Source organism: Thalassophryne amazonica, chromosome 4 (assembly GCF_902500255.1).
Source record: "Thalassophryne amazonica chromosome 4, fThaAma1.1, whole genome shotgun sequence".
Lineage (NCBI taxonomy): Eukaryota > Metazoa > Chordata > Actinopteri > Batrachoidiformes > Batrachoididae > Thalassophryne > Thalassophryne amazonica.
The window spans coordinates 50,942,181-50,959,944 of record NC_047106.1 but is presented as its reverse complement, the minus strand read 5'-3'; the positions used below and the strand labels follow the sequence as shown (position 1 = coordinate 50,959,944).

Below are 17,764 nucleotides of genomic sequence, written 5' to 3'. Positions count from 1 at the left end.
TGAAAACTCAGAGAAACTCACAGTAACGACCAGGTGGACGATAGATAATAAATAAAACTGGTTTTTGGGACTTCCAATTTGGATGGACAACACTAAGAGTCAAGCTTTCAAATGAATTAAAGCTCTGTCTGGGTTTTTGATTAATTAATAAGCTGGAATGGAAGATTGCTGCTAATCCTCCGCCTCGGCCTGTGCTACGAGCATTCTGGCAGTTAGTGTGACTCGGGGGTGTTGACTCATTTAAACTAACATTCATCCTGCTGTAACCAGGTTTCTGTAAGACAGAATAAATCAATATGTTGATCAATTATTATATCATTTACTAACAGGGACTTAGAAGAGAGAGACCTAATGTTTAATAGACCACATTTAACTGTTTTAGTCTGTGGTGCAGTTGAAGGTGCTATATTATTTTTTCTTTTTGAATTTTTATGCTTAAATAGATTTTTCCTGGTTATTGGTGGTCTGGGAGCAGGCACTGTCTCTACGGGGATGGGGTAATGAGGGGATGGCAGGGGGAGAGAAGCTGCAGAGAGGTGTGTAAAACTACAACTCTGCTTCCTGGTCCCAACCCTGGATAGTCACGGTTTGGAGGATTTAAGAAAATTGGCCAGATTTCTAGAAATGAGAGCTGCTCCATCCAAAGTGGGATGGATGCCGTCTCTCCTAACAAGACCAGGTTTTCCCCAGAAGCTTTGCCAATTATCTATGAAGCCCACCTCATTTTTTGGACACCACTCAGACAGCCAGCAATTCAAGGAGAACATGCGGCTAAACATGTCACTCCCGGTCCGATTGGGGAGGGGCCCAGAGAAAACTACAGAGTCCGACATTGTTTTTGCAAAGTTACACACCGATTCAATGTTAATTTTAGTGACCTCCGATTGGCGTAACCGGGTGTCATTACTGCTGACGTGAATTATAGTCTTACCAAATTTACACTTAGCCTTAGCCAGCAGTTTCAAATTTCCTTCAATGTCGCCTGCTCTGGGCCCCGGAAGACAATTGACTATGGTTGCTGGTGTCGCTAACTTCACATTTCTCAAACCAGAGTCGCCAATAACCAGAGTTTGATCCTCGGCGGGTGTGTCGTCGAGTGGGGAAAAACGGTTAGAAATGTGAACGGGTTGGCGGTGTACACGGGGCTTCTGTTTAGGGCTACGCTTCTTCCTCACAGTCACCCAGTCGGCCTGCTTTCCCGGCTGCTCGGGATCTGCCAGAGGGAAACTAACGGCGGCTAAGCTACCTTGGTCCGCACCGACTACAGGGGCCTGGCTAGCTGTAGAATTTTCCACGGTGCGGAGCCAAGTCTCCAATTCGCCCAGCCTGGCCTCCAAAGCTACGAATAAGCTACACTTATTACAAGTACCATTACTGCTAAAGGAGGCCGAGGAATAACTAAACATTTCACACCCAGAGCAGAAAAGTGCGGGAGAGACAGGAGAAGCCGCCATGCTAAATCGGCTAAGAGCTAGTGGCTGCGCTAAGCTAGCGGATTCCTAAAAACACACAAAGTGAATAATGTGTAAATAATTTAGAGGTGATTCAGCAGAGGGAGTGCTTTAGTTAAGGCACGTGAAGATTACACTGTGAAACAAATTGCTATCTAGGTAACTAGATCAATCTAACTGTGCAGATTAACAGCTAACAGATACAGCAAAACACCGCTGTGCTCCGGAACAGGAAGTGATACAATACCGCAGTGAGAGCCAACCACCAGTAGAGGCTTGCCTCTACTGGTGCTTGGCTCTCACTTTCTTATTCCTCTTATTCCAAATAAAAGAGGATATTAGGCGATTTATATTAGTGAAAAAAGATTTGGTTAGAAAAATAGGTAAACCCATCCATCCATTTTCTTCCGCTTTATCCGGAGTCGGGTCGCGGGGGCAACAGCTCAAGCAACACACACACCTCCCACAGCTCCTCCGGAGGAACCCCAAGGCGTTCCCAAGCCAGCTGAGAGATGTAGTCCTTCCAGCGTGTCCTGGGTCTTCCCCGGGGCATCCTCCCAATGGGACGTGCCCGGAACACCTCTCCAGCGAGGCGTCCAGGGGGCATCCGGAAAAGATGCCCGAGCCACCTCAACTGACTCCTTTCGATGTGGAGGAGCAGCGGCTCGACTCTGAGCTCCTCCCGAGTGAAATAGGTAAACTTTGGAATAAATATAGAAATTTGGGAAAGACTGTCATTTTAATAGTGTTTATTCTACCACCAAGCTAGAGGGGCAACAACTCCCATCTTTCAAAATCCTGTTTCATCTTTGAAAGCAGCACTTGATAATTGCATTTATACAACTCTTTATGATTCTGTGTAATCCATATTCCTAGATATTTGAACTTATTGTAACTAAGTTTAAAAGGGGCAAATATTGCTGACATGTTCCCAGTCTTTTTACCAAGTGGCATCACTTCACTTTTTTCGTAGTTCACTTTATACCCAGATATTGCTCCATAGTCCTCAAGTAAATCTAAAACTTTTGGAAGACATTCGGATGGATTAGAAATCAACAGAAACATATCATCAGCATATAGCGAGACCTTATGTTCTGTGACCCCACGATGTATGCCTAAAATATCAGTACGCTGTCTCAAAGCAATGGCGAGCGGTTCAATCACCAGAGCGAAAAGAAGTGGTGACAGCGGGCATCCCTGCCTTGTCCCACGCTGAAGTTGAAAATACTGAGATAAATTATTAGTGCGAACTGCCGCTAGGGGGGAGGAATATAATACCTTAACCCATGAAATGAAATCATTACCAAACCCAAATTTTTGTAATGTATAAAAAAGAAAGTCCCATCTCACCCGGTCAAACGCTTTTTCAGCGTCCAGCAAAACTACAGCCTCTAGTGTATCATTATTGGGTCGATCATAAATCACATTTAATAAGCGTCTAATATTAAAGTAGGAATGTCTATTCTTAATAAATCCTGTTTGATCGGGTGAGATGATGGACGGCATAACTTTTTCTAAACATAGGGCCAGGATTTTAGCAATAATTTTAGTATCCACATTCAATAATGAAATTAGGCGGTATGAACTACAATCTAAATGGTCTTTGTTTTTTTTAAGAATAAAAGAAATTACAGCTTGTCTCATAGTTGGGGGCAAAGAATGTGTTTGGAATGATTCATCAAATGTGAGTTTTAGTAGTGGGACAATTTGAGGTGCAAACTTCTTATAGAATTCGGATGGAAACCTGTCGGAACCCGGAGCCTTGGCTGATTGCATGCTCCTCAGCGCTTTTTCAATCTCAGTGTGGAGAATGGCTCCTCCAACATGTTTACAGCATCTGCTTCCAGCTGAGGAACATCAACCTTACTGAAAAAATGTCAAAATTTGAGTTGTCGGCTGTAGTTGGGCACTCCACCACCTCATCTAACTCAATCCAGAAACCTTCTTTCTCCATCTCGCAACGTACCTGTGGGGCGTATGCACTGATGTTCATCATCAACCCTTCAATTTCTTACTTCACACTCATCACCCTGTCAGACACTCACTTAACCTCCAACACACTCTTAACATACTCTTCCTTTAAAATGACCCCAACACCATTTCTCTTCCTATCCTCACCATGATACAACTTGAAACCACCACCTATGCTCCTGCTCTTACTTCCCTTCCACTTGGTCTCTTGCACACACAATGTGTCTACCTTTCTCCTCTCCATCATATCATCCAGTAGTGGTGTCGGGGGGGGGGGATCGATTCACGTCCGAATCGCGATTCTTATTCCGATTCTCAATCGATCCAAAATGTCCAAGAATCGATTTTTTAAAAGCATTTTTAAACATAATCTTGCTTACTCGCTGCGTGTACTGTTTGTCAGGCAACGGCTTCCGTACTACAGCGTCCCCGCGAGGTGGGGGGGGGGTCCGGCATGCTTCAAACACTCGTGCGCTACAGAGTTCAGTGGCTGTAGCTTAGCATGGTGGACGAAGAGCTAATTCAAATCAAATCAATTTTATTCATATAGCGCCAAATCACAACAAACAGTTGCCCCAAGGCGCTTTATATTGTAAGGCAAAAGCCATACAATAATTACAGAAAAACCCCAACGGTCAAAACGACTCCCTATGAGCAAGCACTTGGCGACAGTGGAAAGGAAAACTCCCTTTTAACAGGAAGAAACCTCCAGCAGAACCAGGCTCAGGGAGGGGCAGTCTTCTGCTGGGAATGGTTGGGACTGAGGGGAGAGAATCAGGAAAAAGACATGCTGTGGAAGAGAGCAGAGATCAATCACCAATGATTAAAAGCAGAGTGGTGCATACAGAGCAAAAAGAGGTGAATAAAAAGAAACACTGGGTGCATCATGGGAAACCCCCCAGCAGTCTAAGTCTATAGCAGCATAACTAAGGGATGGTTCAGGGTCACCTGATCCAGCCCTAACTATAAGCTTTTTCAAAAAGGAAAGTTTTAAGCTTAATCTTAAAAGTAGAGAGGGTGTCTGTCTCCCTAATCCGAATTGGGAGCTGGTTCCACAGGAGAGGAGCCTGAAAGCTGAAGGCTCTGCCTCCCATTCTACTCTTACAAACCCCAGGAACTACAAGTAAGCCTGCAGTCTGAGAGCAAAGCGCTCTATTGGGGTGATATGGTACTAAGAGGTCCCTAAGATAAGATGGGACCTGATTATTCAAAACCTTATAAGTAAGAAGAAGAATTTTAAATTCTATTCTGGAATTAACAGGAAGCCAATGAAGAGAGGCCAATACAGGTGAAATATGCTCTCTCCTTCTAGTCCCTGTCAGTACTCTAGCTGCAGCATTTTGAATTAACTGAAGGCTTTTCAGGGAACTTTTAGGACAACCTGATAATAATGAATTACAATAGTGAATAAGTCAGTAAATAAATGCATGAATTAGCTTTTCAGCATCACTCTGAGACAAGACCTTTCTAATTTTAGAGATATTGCGCAAATGCAAAAAAGTAGTCCTTCATATTTGCTTAATATGCGCATTGAAGGACATATCCTGATCAAAAATGACTCCAAGATTTCTCACAGTATTACTGGAGGTCAGGGTAATGCCATCCAGAGTAAGAATCTGGTTAGACACCATGTTTCTAAGACTTGTGGGGCCAAGTACAATAACTTCAGTTTTATCTGAATTTAAAAGCAGGAAATTAGAGGTCATCCATGTCTTTATGTCTGAAAGACATTCCTGCAGTTTAACTAATTGGTGTGTGTCCTCTGGCTTCATGGATAGATAAAGCTGGGTATCATCTGTGTAACAATGAAAATTTAAGCAATGCTTTCTAATAATATTGCCTAAGGGAAGCATGTATAAAGTGAATAAAATCGGTCCTAGCACAGAACCTCGTGGAACTCCATAATTAACCTTAGTCTGTAAAGAAGACTCCCCATTTACATGAACAAATTGTAATCTATTAGATAAATATGATTCAAACCACTGCAGCACAGTGCCTTTAATACCTATGGCATGCTCTAATCTCTGTAATAAAATTTTATGGTCAACAGTATCAAAAGCAGCACTGAGGTCTAACAGGATGAGCACAGAGATGAGTCCACTGTCTGAGGCCATAAGAAGATCATTTGTAACCTTCACTAATGCTGTTTCTGTACTATGATGAATTCTAAAACCTGACTGAAACTCTTCAAATAGACCATTCCTCTGCAGATGATCAGTTAGCTGTTTTACAACTACCCTTTCAAGAATTTTTGAGAGAAAAGGAAGGTTGGAGATTGGCCTATAATTAGCTAAGATAGCTGGGTCAAGTGATGGCTTTTTAAGTAATAGTTTAATTACTGCCACCTTAAAAGCCTGTGGTACATAGCCAACTAATAAAGATACATTGATCATATTTAAGATTGAAGCATTAATTAACGGTAGGGCTTCCTTGAGCAGTCTGGTAGGAATAGGGTCTAATAGACATGGTGATGGTTTGGAGGAAGTGACTAACGAAAGTAACTCAGACAGAACAATCGGAGCGAAAGAGTCTAACCAAATACCAGCATTACTGAAAGCAGTCGAACATAAAGGTATGTCTTTGGGATGGTTATGAATAATTTTTTCTCTAATAGTTCAAATTTTATTTGCAAAGAAAGTCATGAAGTAATTACTAGGAATACTCAGCTCAATAGAGCTCTGACTCTGTCAGCCTGGCTACAGTGCTGAAAAGAAACCTGGGGTTGTTCTTATTTTCTTCAATTAGTGATGAATAGTAAGATGTCCTAGCTTTACAGAGGGCTTTTTTATAGAGCAACAGACTTTTTCCAGGCTAAATGAAGATCTTCTAAATTAGTGAGACGCCATTTCCTCTCCAGCTTACGGGTTACCTGCTTTAAGCTGCGAGTTTGTGGGTTATACCACGGAGTCAGGCACTTCTGATTTGAGGCTCTCTTTTTCAGAGGAGCTACAGCATCCAAAGTTGTGCTCAATGAGGATGTAAAGCTATTGACGAGATAATCTATCTCACACAGAGTTTAGGTAGCTACTCTGCACTGTGTTGGTATATGGCATTGAAGAACATAAAGAAGGAATCATATCCTTAAACCTAGTTACAGCGCTTTCAGAAAGACTTCTACTGTAATGAAACTTATTCCCCACTGTTGGGTAGTCCATTAAAGTAAATGTAAATGTTAAGAAATGATCAGACAAAAAGGGCTTTTCAGGGAATACTGTGCCATGTGTCAGAACAAGATCTAAAGTGTGGCTAAGGTGGTGGGTGGGCTCATTTACATTTTGAGCGAAGCCAAGTGAGTCTAATAACAGATTAAATGCAGTGTTGAGGCTGTCATTCTCAGCATCTATGTGGATGTTAAAATCACCCACTATAATTATCTTATCTGAGCTAAGCACTAAGTCAGACAAAAGGTCTGAAAAATCACAAAGAAACTCACAGTAACGACCAGGTGGGCGATAGATAACAAATAAAACTGATTTTTGAGACTTCCAATTTGGATGGACAAGACTAAGAGTCAAGCTTTCAAATGAATTAAAGCTCTGTCTGGGTCTTTAACTAATAAGCTGGAGTAGAAGATTACTGCTACTCCTCCTCCTCGACCCTTGCTTCGAGCATTTTGACAGTTAGTGTGACTCAGGGGTGTTGACTCATTTAAACTAACATATTCATCCTGCTGTAACCAGGTTTCTGTAAGGCAGAATAAATCAATATGTTGATCAATTATTATATCATTTACTAACAGGGACTTAGAAGAGAGAGACCTAATGTTTAATAGACCACATTTAACTGTTTTAGTCTGTGGTGCAGTTGAAGGTGCTATATTATTTTTTCTTTTTGAATTTTTATGCTTAAATAGATTTTTGCTGGTTATTGGTGGTCTGGGAGCAGGCACCGTCTCTACGGGATGGGGTATTGGGGGGATGGCGTATTGGGGGGATGGCAGGGGGCGAGAAGCTGCAGAGAGGTGTGTAAGACTACAACTCTGCTTCCTGGTCCCAACCCTGGATAGTCACGATTTGGAAGGTTTAATAAAATTGGCCAGATTTCTAGAGATGCTCCATCCAAAGTGGGATGGATGCAGTCTCTCCTAACAAGACCAGGTTTTCCCCAGAAGCTTTGCCAATTATCTATCTATCTAATTCAGCCAGCACCGGCTTTGCTGAAGGCAAATGTTTGGGCACATTTTGGATTTTATTATTTACTGCGTAAGAAGGAGCTTGACATGACTTATGTAGTGTGCAGAATCTGCAAAATGAAAGTAAAGTACTTCCGAAACACTTCAAATCCGCAAGCCCACATGCTACGTCATCACCCGGAGCTAAAAGAGCGGAGCAGCGGTCTCTGCCGACTACTGATCAGCGCTTTGCTAAACTGCCAGCCATCTCCAAACGAGCAAAGCAGATAAGTAAATTTACATCTAGAATCACTTGATTAACCTTGTAAAGCTGCATTTTCTTAAACATAAACATTTATTTAAGTAATAACTATTTCTCAAAGCTCTTTGAATCGAAAATCGATTCTGAATCAAATCGTCACCCCAAGAATCGGAATCGAATCGTGAGTTGTATGATTCACATCCCTATCATCCAGCACTCTCTCTTTATCAGTTATACTGACAACATTCAAAGTCCAGACTCTCACTTCCCCCCTTCAAATTTTACTCTTCTCCTGCTGTCTCTGGACAGGTTTTCCCTCCTCTTCTTCTTTGCCCATATGGAAATTTGATTTGTTATCTGCATCTCTAAGTTTCACTTTTTCTTTTTTTTCTTTTTTTTTTTTTTAAAAAACACCGGATGCCTTTCCCAGGGCTGTGAAATGAAAATTGTGAAATCCAAGGAAAATTCGCAGGGGGTCTGGCCAGCCAACCAGCCACCCCCCCCACCCCCGAGGAGCCGGGGTCTCCGGCCTTGTGGGGCCCCAGAAACCAAATAAACTTTTCATCTACTGATACATTTTCAACATCTCATCATGGAGGTTTCTTCCTGTTAAAAGGGAGTTTTTCCTTCCCACTGTAGCCAAGTGCTTGCTCACAGGGGGTCGTTTTGACCGTTGGGGTTTTACATAATTATTGTATGGCCTTGCCTTACAATATAAAGCGCCTTGGGGCAACTGTTTGTTGTGATTTGGCGCTATATAAAAAAAAAATTTTGATTGATTGATCTCCTGGAAGAACAAATCTCAAAATTAGTGCATATTTAAATGATCCTCGATTCAAGCTTTCATTTGAACCGTCAATGATCATGTTGAAATAACAGAATATGATGTGGAAGTAGGACCTGGAATGATTTTCCTTTTAATTGTAAACCAAATTATGCATTAACGCAGAACAATTAAACTACATGAAATTCATGAAGACTGAAAAGACTGTTAAACCATGACTAAAACCACAGCTAAAGATTGTAGAATATTTAAAAAAATCAGGGTAAAATATCAATAACATACCTAATAATAAAAAGCCACACATTCTTGTGTAAATTCCTGTAAATCCACTCAAAGCCAGTCTTTTTTTTTTTTCCATGAAAAAAAGTCTACATTAATAAAAACTAATTTACATTGTGTAAATTCATGTAGCCTAAATTAATTCAAAGCCACAATGTCTTCAACAACAGTTCCACGGATTCTTGTCCTTATCAGACTTTTTCAAACCGTCTTTCTCGCCATCTTCGCTCTGTCTGATGTCGCTCCGTGACACAGACATGCTGCAAAATTCTTCTTTTAAAAACTTGAAAGTTCTAAAAGTTTGCGATCTCCACATGCTATGTTTAGCTAGCTTCGCACTGGAGCCACACAGCGCCACCGCAGCAACCAACCAGTCCCGCGTTACGGCAACTGTCGTTAACAGCCAGGTTGTGAGTGGCATTTATTTTCCTCGAAACTCCGCGGATCCGAGGAAACTGATTTGTATCTGTAACACACAGATCAGTGTCCACGGACTTATAAAACTTGCATGATGTCGTAAAAAAGATAATGCTTTGCGATAAGCATTTTAAAAACTCAGGAACGATCACAATTAAAGAGTACAACACTGACACTCCCGCACCCCTCCCCATGATGAAATCTGCGGAATTCCGCGGAGTTTTCACAGCCCTGCTTTCCTGACGCAACCCTCCTCATTTATCCGGGCTTGGGACCAGTGTAGAACGGTCCCCTCTAAATATTGGTCCACCCTGCCTTCACTGCGCATGCTTCATTTCAGAATGTCAGCAGCAATTCACAGATTTTCGCCTTGTTTCTGCTTAAAATTGCACTCCAGTCATCATGTACATCAGTGACAGATATCTGAAGCTTTTGTACAACAATTGTTTCCACATAAATTCTGCATTATTTCATAATAAAAGACGGGAGAGCGATCAGAGCGCCGCAGCAGCACATCTGACACTGACTCTCTATGCCCAAAGCAATCGAAGGGAATAATGTGATTATTAACCATCAGATGGCAAATTAAAACCTTTAAATCATTCTGAAGTCAGTTTTAAGCAGAAACAAGGCCGTTTTAACCAGAAACGAGGCGATAATGGATGATTTGCTACTGACTGTCAGAAGTGAAGTAGGAGCAGCACGTCAGACTCAGACGTGCTGCTGTGGCACTCTGATCGCTCCCCCATCTTTTATTATGAAATAATGCTGAATTTATGTGAAAATTATTGCTGTACAAAAGCTTCAGATATCTCTCGCTGAGGTACATGATGACTGGAGTGCAATTTTAAGGAGAAAGGAGGTGATAATCTGAGTCAATGCTGACGCTCAGAAATGATGCTGCTGAAGCTCCGAAATGACGCATACGCAGTGAAGGCAGGGCAGACCGATTTTAAGGGGGCACCATTCGGTCGGCGAGACCAACCCTCAGGATGTACTGGCTGCACACCCCTTGTGGCTGAGTTTTCCTCACACATTTGTTTACAAATGAGAAATCCTCTGACCATCTTTGCTTCTTAAAGACTCAGCCTTTGATAAATACTGCTTTTGTACCAAATCATGATTACAATTACTTATAAGCGTTTTCAGCATGTCAAGTGTGGGGGTGCTGATGGGAAGGCATTGGTACACACAAATGCATGTGCTTGACGGCGGATGCGTAATCAACGTAATATCACTACTGTATGCGGTAAATGGCATTTTTCATCAAAAGTAAGCATAATAAATGTTTACCAGTACATTGGACTGTGTTGTTGTACGTCCTGTTGCTACAGTCCTTCACTGCACAAATGCGGCCCATTGTCAAGCTCTATAGAGTGGGTGGTGACCTAGTAGATGCCTGCCCCACTTGTGAAGAGGAAGCACCAGCTGTACAATGTCCCACAAACCTGTGTGTTTTGAGTGAAGTCGGATGATATGTGTACTGGCTCAAGCACTGACAGCTGCGCACATGGCTTGCTTTGTCCCGATAGCCACCGACCGGAAGCGCACGCCGTGCATGTGTAACTGGTGATGCTGAGCTCACTTATTGACATCACTTGCTTGAAATAATATTTATTTTTTTAAACCTCATTATTAGCCCTAAATTTCCCCATTCCAACTTTTTTGGGAGTGATGTGCAGGCCTTAAATCTAAGAATTGATGATTATTAGCAAATGAAGACACTGACCACACAAAACATGGAGACGTATCTTGCTTCATATGGTCTGCAATGAAATGGACATCAAAGTAAATGTATAAATTACTGCATTTTTATTTGCATTTTCTATATCATCCTAGTGTTTTTTTTATTTGAGTTTATAGTAACAAGACAACACAAACAGCACCATGTGTGTTGTAATTTCTGTTTAGCAGAGCGGAGTACGTTTATGTATTTGCTTTCAATCACTGTTTTACTCTTATGTCAACTATATTTTCATGTTTTATGATTTTAGTTGCAGTGCACTACAGCAGATGTCAGTTCAGATGAAAGTTCACCAAATAGAAACTTCTGTTTGTGTTGTTCATACTTCCACTGAGTTGTATAACTTTGCAAAGCATTTGTTTGCAGGAGACACACTAAATCAGATTTTGGTCACATCAAATTAAATTGTAACATGTGATTTTGTGTATTCTCTGTTAAGATTTTTGTCTCAATTTGCAAGACATTGTGGATGCAACTACTTTTTGCCTTTGGAAATACTTTTCTGCATGTGCTGGTGTTGTGAACGTGTTATGTCCCCTATCGGCCATTGTAGGAAGTGCCGGAAGAATGGCAACAGACTAGTTAATGTAATTAATAAGTGTTTAATAAGAATTATTTAGGACAAACAGACCAAAATATCAAAAATGTTATATAGAATCGAAGAATGTTATGAAAACTAACAGTGGGCATCCTGTTACTTATTGCAAACATATAATAATCCAGATTGTAACGTTTCGCATCAGAGAAGTAATAGGGGGAGAGTTTCAGATTTCTGATGACACTTGAACTGACACACTGACTCCACCCTGTCATTTTCACCTCCGTCACATTCACAGAGTCACAAAAAGCACCGTTTGGTTTTAAAGTCTAAGGTTTCTACACATTACCTTCGCTCTTCTTCTGGTTTCCACGGTGAAGGCTGGTCGGGTCTCACTCTAGAGAAGAATTTGGAACAAGGAGCGTGCTAACGGTGTTGGAACACACACCGCGTGTTTTACCAGAAGCTTCCACCGGCCTTCGCACCGGTCGTGGCTCCGCACAGAGGCTCGTCCGGCCTGGTGAGAGGCGACAGGCTCCCCTCCACCCCCAACCCCAACCCGATCCTCCACAACCACCAACAAACAACGGCACGCACACACGTACGCTAGCTGACAAAGGAGCAGCTCTCAGCCCCGACACACGCTTTAACCGAGTACCGGACCACCATGACACCGTGTCTCGTCACCCACACGCACGGCACGGGGTCGTTTTTGACGGCTTCGTGGAACAAACCAACGACCGACTTCAGGTTCCGTCGGCCACACTGGTTAAGTCTGAACCGGATTACCGCAACGTAGAACTTCCGCCCATCTGATTGGCTGACCTTTGGCTTGTGACGAAGGTTCAGTCGAACCGTTTTCTGTCGCTCGAGGTTTTAATTTTTTTTTTAATGTCATTATTGTCAGATACTTCGCTTATAAGTTTTGTGTTAAACGTGTGTAAAATAAGATGAAAAAAAAGCAACAAAAAATTTACAACGTGTCATTGTTTTATGCACGGAAACATGGTGCGTTCAGGAGATATCGTTAAAACTTCTTTCTTTCTATGCTGTATTTTTTTATGTTGTATTTTTATGTTTTATTAACATCGTAGTCTTGTACTGTTCTGCTTGCAGTGCTGTTTGTATTCAGTCATTTAAATAGATTTCGCAAAAGTTAATTTTTAAGTCTTTATACAAATGTATCAAATAGATAAAATCTCAAAAGCTACTAAACAAATGAAATCTATAGCACATGAATTCAACGCTCAGTGTGTTTAATTGAATTGTTTAGACAACTGTATCAAATAAATATTAATTTGACATGTTCATGCAACATTTGTCGAATAAATATCTCAACAGCTATTAAACTGAAATGGTTACACAAATCATTATTTTCAAGAAAAAAAAGAGACAACTGTGACTACAGCTGTAAATCAATTCAAGTACAAGCAGGGATCTGCTTCACAAAGAGGTTTGAATAAAAATACAGTGCATTCCATGCACAAGACAACCATTAAAACGAAGCAATTAAGTTTTCAAAAGATGCTGCATTTTGTTTTCATCAGTAATGTTTGAAAAAATATATAAAAAAGAAACATGAGGAGTATCACTTGCATTGTGAGGGAATATCAGCGTCAACATTCTGGATATTTAGTACATTTCTGTGCATGATCCAGCAAGTAGGTGCCTCAGTGCTGATGACCCCAGTTGCTACAGAAGGCCAATGGTTCACCTGGCTGCAACAGACAGCTGTTTACTTTTGAGAGGTGGGGATGGATCGGTTGTCTGGTCTGGGTGGTTGTCATCCACGACCTGAGGTGGTTCCATGGTGGGGCAGATGCACCAACACACGGTACGTATGCATGCTCCCAGACATGACTTGATTTACTTTACTCAAGCCACACAGCTTGGCCTCAGTGAATAATGGCACAGAAACATACAGTAGCCTTAGCAGTGGCCTTTGTGGCCACCAGACCCTGCAATTAGCAACATGGCTTCTAACTTTGCAGCGGGAAGGATCCACTAGTCCTGGGGTCCAATGGTCCTAACCTCTTTATATTATTTGATGGTGCATATTACAACCCCAAACTCATTTTAAAGTTCACAAATAAATGTAATAATTTACAACAGTTAACAAACTAGATACAGTTTTGTTGAATTTACAAAATAAAACATATGATTCTGTTGACATACACTATTAATCACCTTTAATGGTACTGTTGTCTATAAATCTGTTGAATTGAAAATCAAGAAATAATGGTAATTCACCAAAATTAAATGTTTTTTAATTGTCACACTTTTGTAACATTACTTAACCTATTTTGGTGCAACATATAGCCTACCATAAATATAAAAACAACTTCAACATATTCTCCTCAATACGAGGACTAGTGGGAAGTTCCCCTTTGGAGCTTAAGGCAGGTGTCCGATGAGGTGTCATTCCTATCAGAACACCGGCCTGGCTTCATCTTATAAAATAAATGTTTTACATGTTAAAAGATTACATTGTATCCCATAATGCAATTTTCATAGGTCCTCATCTGTATCTATCAGGCCCCATAATTTCACAGCTGTATATGCAGTAATTATTATAGTTACTTGTGGAAATTTTGCAGACTAACACACACATCGAATGACCACCCTGCTATTCACAGGGAATAATCCAAAACTGACTGTTTTCCAGCCAAGTAAAATAAGTGAAGTGGCTATTGATATAGGACGTATTCGTTTTTCACATATGGCCTCCAATAACAAATTGTGAGGATTATCACGCGACATCATGCCATTGAAGCTGTACAGGAGACAATCATCAAATATCATGCTCAAAATTTACGTTGCAGTTGGGGTCGTGCACGAACCTTGATTTTGGGTCATTTAAAAATTTAAATAACAATGGCTGCTGTACTAATAGCAATTCACAGTTGTCTATAGTACCGTATCAATAGTAGAGGTGGGCGGATCAATCCTAATATCAATAATATCGATACCAACGCTGGTATTGATATTGAACGATCCTCGTGTAAAAAGCTTTTTTTCTCTCCCGCATGCACTGACTGCTGCGCACGCAGATTCATCAAAGTCTGCTCTCTGTAAGAGCAGCGCTGCGCTGTGTCACACAACACGGAGCAGCGCACCCTTGTATTGTGGTTGGTCAGCCCTCTACCTCTGGAGATTTTAAGTTGTGTTGAGTGATTTTTTTTTTTAAACAAAAATGTTGATTGTGATAATAAAGTATTTTGTTGTCATGTACAATGTTTAGCGAAATTCTATCCTAGGTCTTTTGGATCCTTTGGATCTATGAAGCTTAAATATGAAAAAGTATCGGTATCCGTATCGATATCGGCGATACTGGGCCTGTATTTACTTGGTATTGGATCAATACCAAAATTCCCTGTATCGCACACCTCTAATCAATAGCAACGGCCTAAAATAAAATGTTAAAACACAACAACCACCGAAGCAACCAAAGAAACAAACAATCGCCCCCCCCTCCCAAAAAAACCCCCCTGCTCAATCGTGAAAAAAATGTGAACAAAGTGAAGTCTTGCGCATATATTATTGTCTTTTCTGTAATAACCAACCCAAATTATGTATTTATACATGAGACATGTCTATTTAACCGAAATAACACAAGCCATTCTATTACCTTTCACATCATTTACTGAGGAAAAACGGATCCTCAGGGTTCATATATGGCGTTATATTTTTTCCCCATTTTCCCAAATGCCACATGTCAAAAAGACACGCGGTCTACTCCTCCAGATCAGTAGGTGGCGGTAGTCAAAGCGCCTCACAGTCGACCTGACGTTACAAACATGGCGGTATATTTCGGCATGGTCGCTCGGATTGGGCGTCCTGCGCTGAGTGTGTTAAAACCGGCGGTTTCACGATGTGCCGAGCGTCCGAGGAGCGTGGTGATGCCGCAGCGCTGCTGCTGGCACGGAGCCCGGAGCAGTTTGTACGAGCATGTCCGTGAAGGCTACAGCCACAAGCCGACGCTGGACATGAGGACAGTGTGCGAGCAGACCGACAGAGTGATCGAGAATGTAGAGAACAGGAAGGGCGAGCTACGAGGACACGACGTCAGGGACATTGTGAGACACGTTTTCTTACTTTTGATACCTCTGTGGTTGATCTGAGGTCGAACGATAAACCAGAGGTGTATCCCGCAGTGCATCCTGCTACCAGCAGGTGTCGCTGAAATTGAAGTGACACCAGTGGCACACAATACTGCCCCCTAATGACTAAGCAAATTATGGTGGGGAGTCATTTTACAATGTTCGTAGGTGTCAAACTGATTCCAGAAAGGGCCAAGAGGGTGCAGGTTTTTCTTTGTAACCACCCACTACACCAGGTGATTTCACTGATTAACATCACTTTGAACAAACGGAATCAGTTAATCAGTGAAATCACCTGGTGCAGTGGGTGGTTACAAAATCAGTTAATCAGTGAAATCACCTGGTGCAGTGGGTGGTTACAAAGAAAAACCTGCACCCTCTTGGCCCTTTCTGGAATCAGTTTGACACCTATAATATGTGAACGAGCGAAGCTTTTCAGCATCTCACCATTGAGGCTTTTCAGGTTTCAAATCCTCGGAGAGTTTGCTGCGCCGCGAGATCTCAGTAACACTGAGAACTGCATTGAGACGCTCTGATCACGCTGCACTTTAACTGCTGCACATACAACAGCATTAACATCACAACATAAAACTATTTTTATATTGTGCCTAAAACTCTCGTGAATATATTCTCTGGGTTTTTAGACGTTGTTATTGCGTTTGTTTTATGTAAACATGCGAGAATCACAGGCTGTCTCTCCGTTATTTTCAATGGGAGCTGCTCTGAGCTCCGCTCACTTCCTGTCGTTCTGGGGGAAAGTGAAGTTTGCTCTTTAACGTCTTGATTATTGTTCTTTACATCACTTGTTTGCCCTCTTTGTTCCAGACTAATATATATAATATGTCTGAAATTCGGTTTGCGTTTATTAAATTCCACGCAGATTAAACGTAGCAGACACGGATTATTTGTTATAATTGTTTTAGCAAGTTTTCAGGATATGCATGTAATCTATTATTAACGTGATGAAAAGCATAAAAAAAAAAATTTGTAGTATAATATTCATTTACAATTGTCGTCATGTGGATTTTTTTATATTGTTTTGACTGCAGCGTCTCTCTGGCGCGCAAGGGATTATGGGATACGTGAAAACCCCGAATGTCATTTCTGGTTTGTGGCTTTGTCTACCATTGGTTTGTGGCTTTTTATGATAATGTCCGGTTTGTGGGTTTTCCCCACTGGGCAGATTTTTTGTGCCATTTCCGGTTTATGCCTTCATCCGCCATAAGAGCGAGCTTCACGACCAATGTGAAGTTTGCACCGGGTTTGATTTTTGAATATGGAGCGAGCATATGTGAATAGCAACAATCCATCCAACTATAAGTGGCCAAGAAAGCATCCACTGTTCCACCCTAGACAAGATGGCCCTGCAACCACTCATCCAAGATGGTCACAAGTAGATGGTGTCGTGGAACAGTGGCAACTTAGCGTGCAGCAACAAAACAAAGATGCCATCCCCTCCAATTACAGAAAATCCCAAGTATGTAAATCAAGTTCAATGGCCAACAAACCATCCCCTGTTCCACCCTAGACAAGATGGCTCTGCAGTCACCCATTCAAGATGGTCACAAGTAGATGGTTTCTTGGGTGGAACAGCAGCGATTTAGCCTGCAACAACAATGCAAAGGCAGCAATCGCTCCATTTATAGAAAATTCCAGTATGTAAAACAAAGATCAATGGCCAGCAAACCATCCGCTGTTCTACCATAGACAAGATGGCTCTCCAACCACCCATCCAAGATGGTCAAAACCAGATGGTGTCTTGGGCGGCACAGCGGAAATTTAGCCTGCAACAACAAGGCAAAGACAACAATCGCTCCAATTATAGAAAATTCCAGTCTGTAAAACAAAGATCAGTTGCCAACAAACCATCTGCTGTTCCACCCTAGACAAGATGGTTAGCTCCATATTTGAATATCGAACCCGGTGCCAACTTCACTGGTGAACTTCACGCTGCTGCGTGGTGCTTCACTCATATTATTTGTATTATTATAATGGTTTCATCCTGTCAACCAGAATATACATGAAGCGAAAGCAGCACACACACTGTAGGGGCCTTGGCTAACAGTGTGTGACATCACAACTATACACACAAGTTTATTGACAAATA

General features: G+C 41.5%; 2 protein-coding genes across 3 annotated transcripts in view; one reads left to right on the top strand and one right to left on the bottom strand.

Annotated features, from left to right (window-relative positions):
• si:dkey-260j18.2 (uncharacterized protein LOC325231 homolog) overlaps positions 1–12,822 on the bottom strand; it is a 44,155-nt gene extending 31,333 nt beyond the window's left edge. The window contains exon 1 of the mRNA XM_034167872.1: positions 11,907–12,822. The gene's annotated coding sequence lies outside the window, so the exon portion shown is untranslated. The remainder of the gene's footprint in view (positions 1–11,906) is intronic.
• Positions 12,823–15,231: 2,409 nt separating this feature from the next.
• Positions 15,232–17,764, top strand: part of sars2 (seryl-tRNA synthetase 2, mitochondrial) — a 33,242-nt gene continuing 30,709 nt past the window's right edge. Inside the window, exon 1 of one of the 2 annotated variants that reach the window (XM_034167874.1) lies at positions 15,232–15,633. In XM_034167874.1, the coding sequence (XP_034023765.1) occupies positions 15,355–15,633 (279 nt within the window). In that variant the 5' untranslated portion in view covers positions 15,232–15,354. The remainder of the gene's footprint in view (positions 15,634–17,764) is intronic. The other variant, XM_034167873.1, reaches the window with a different exon arrangement.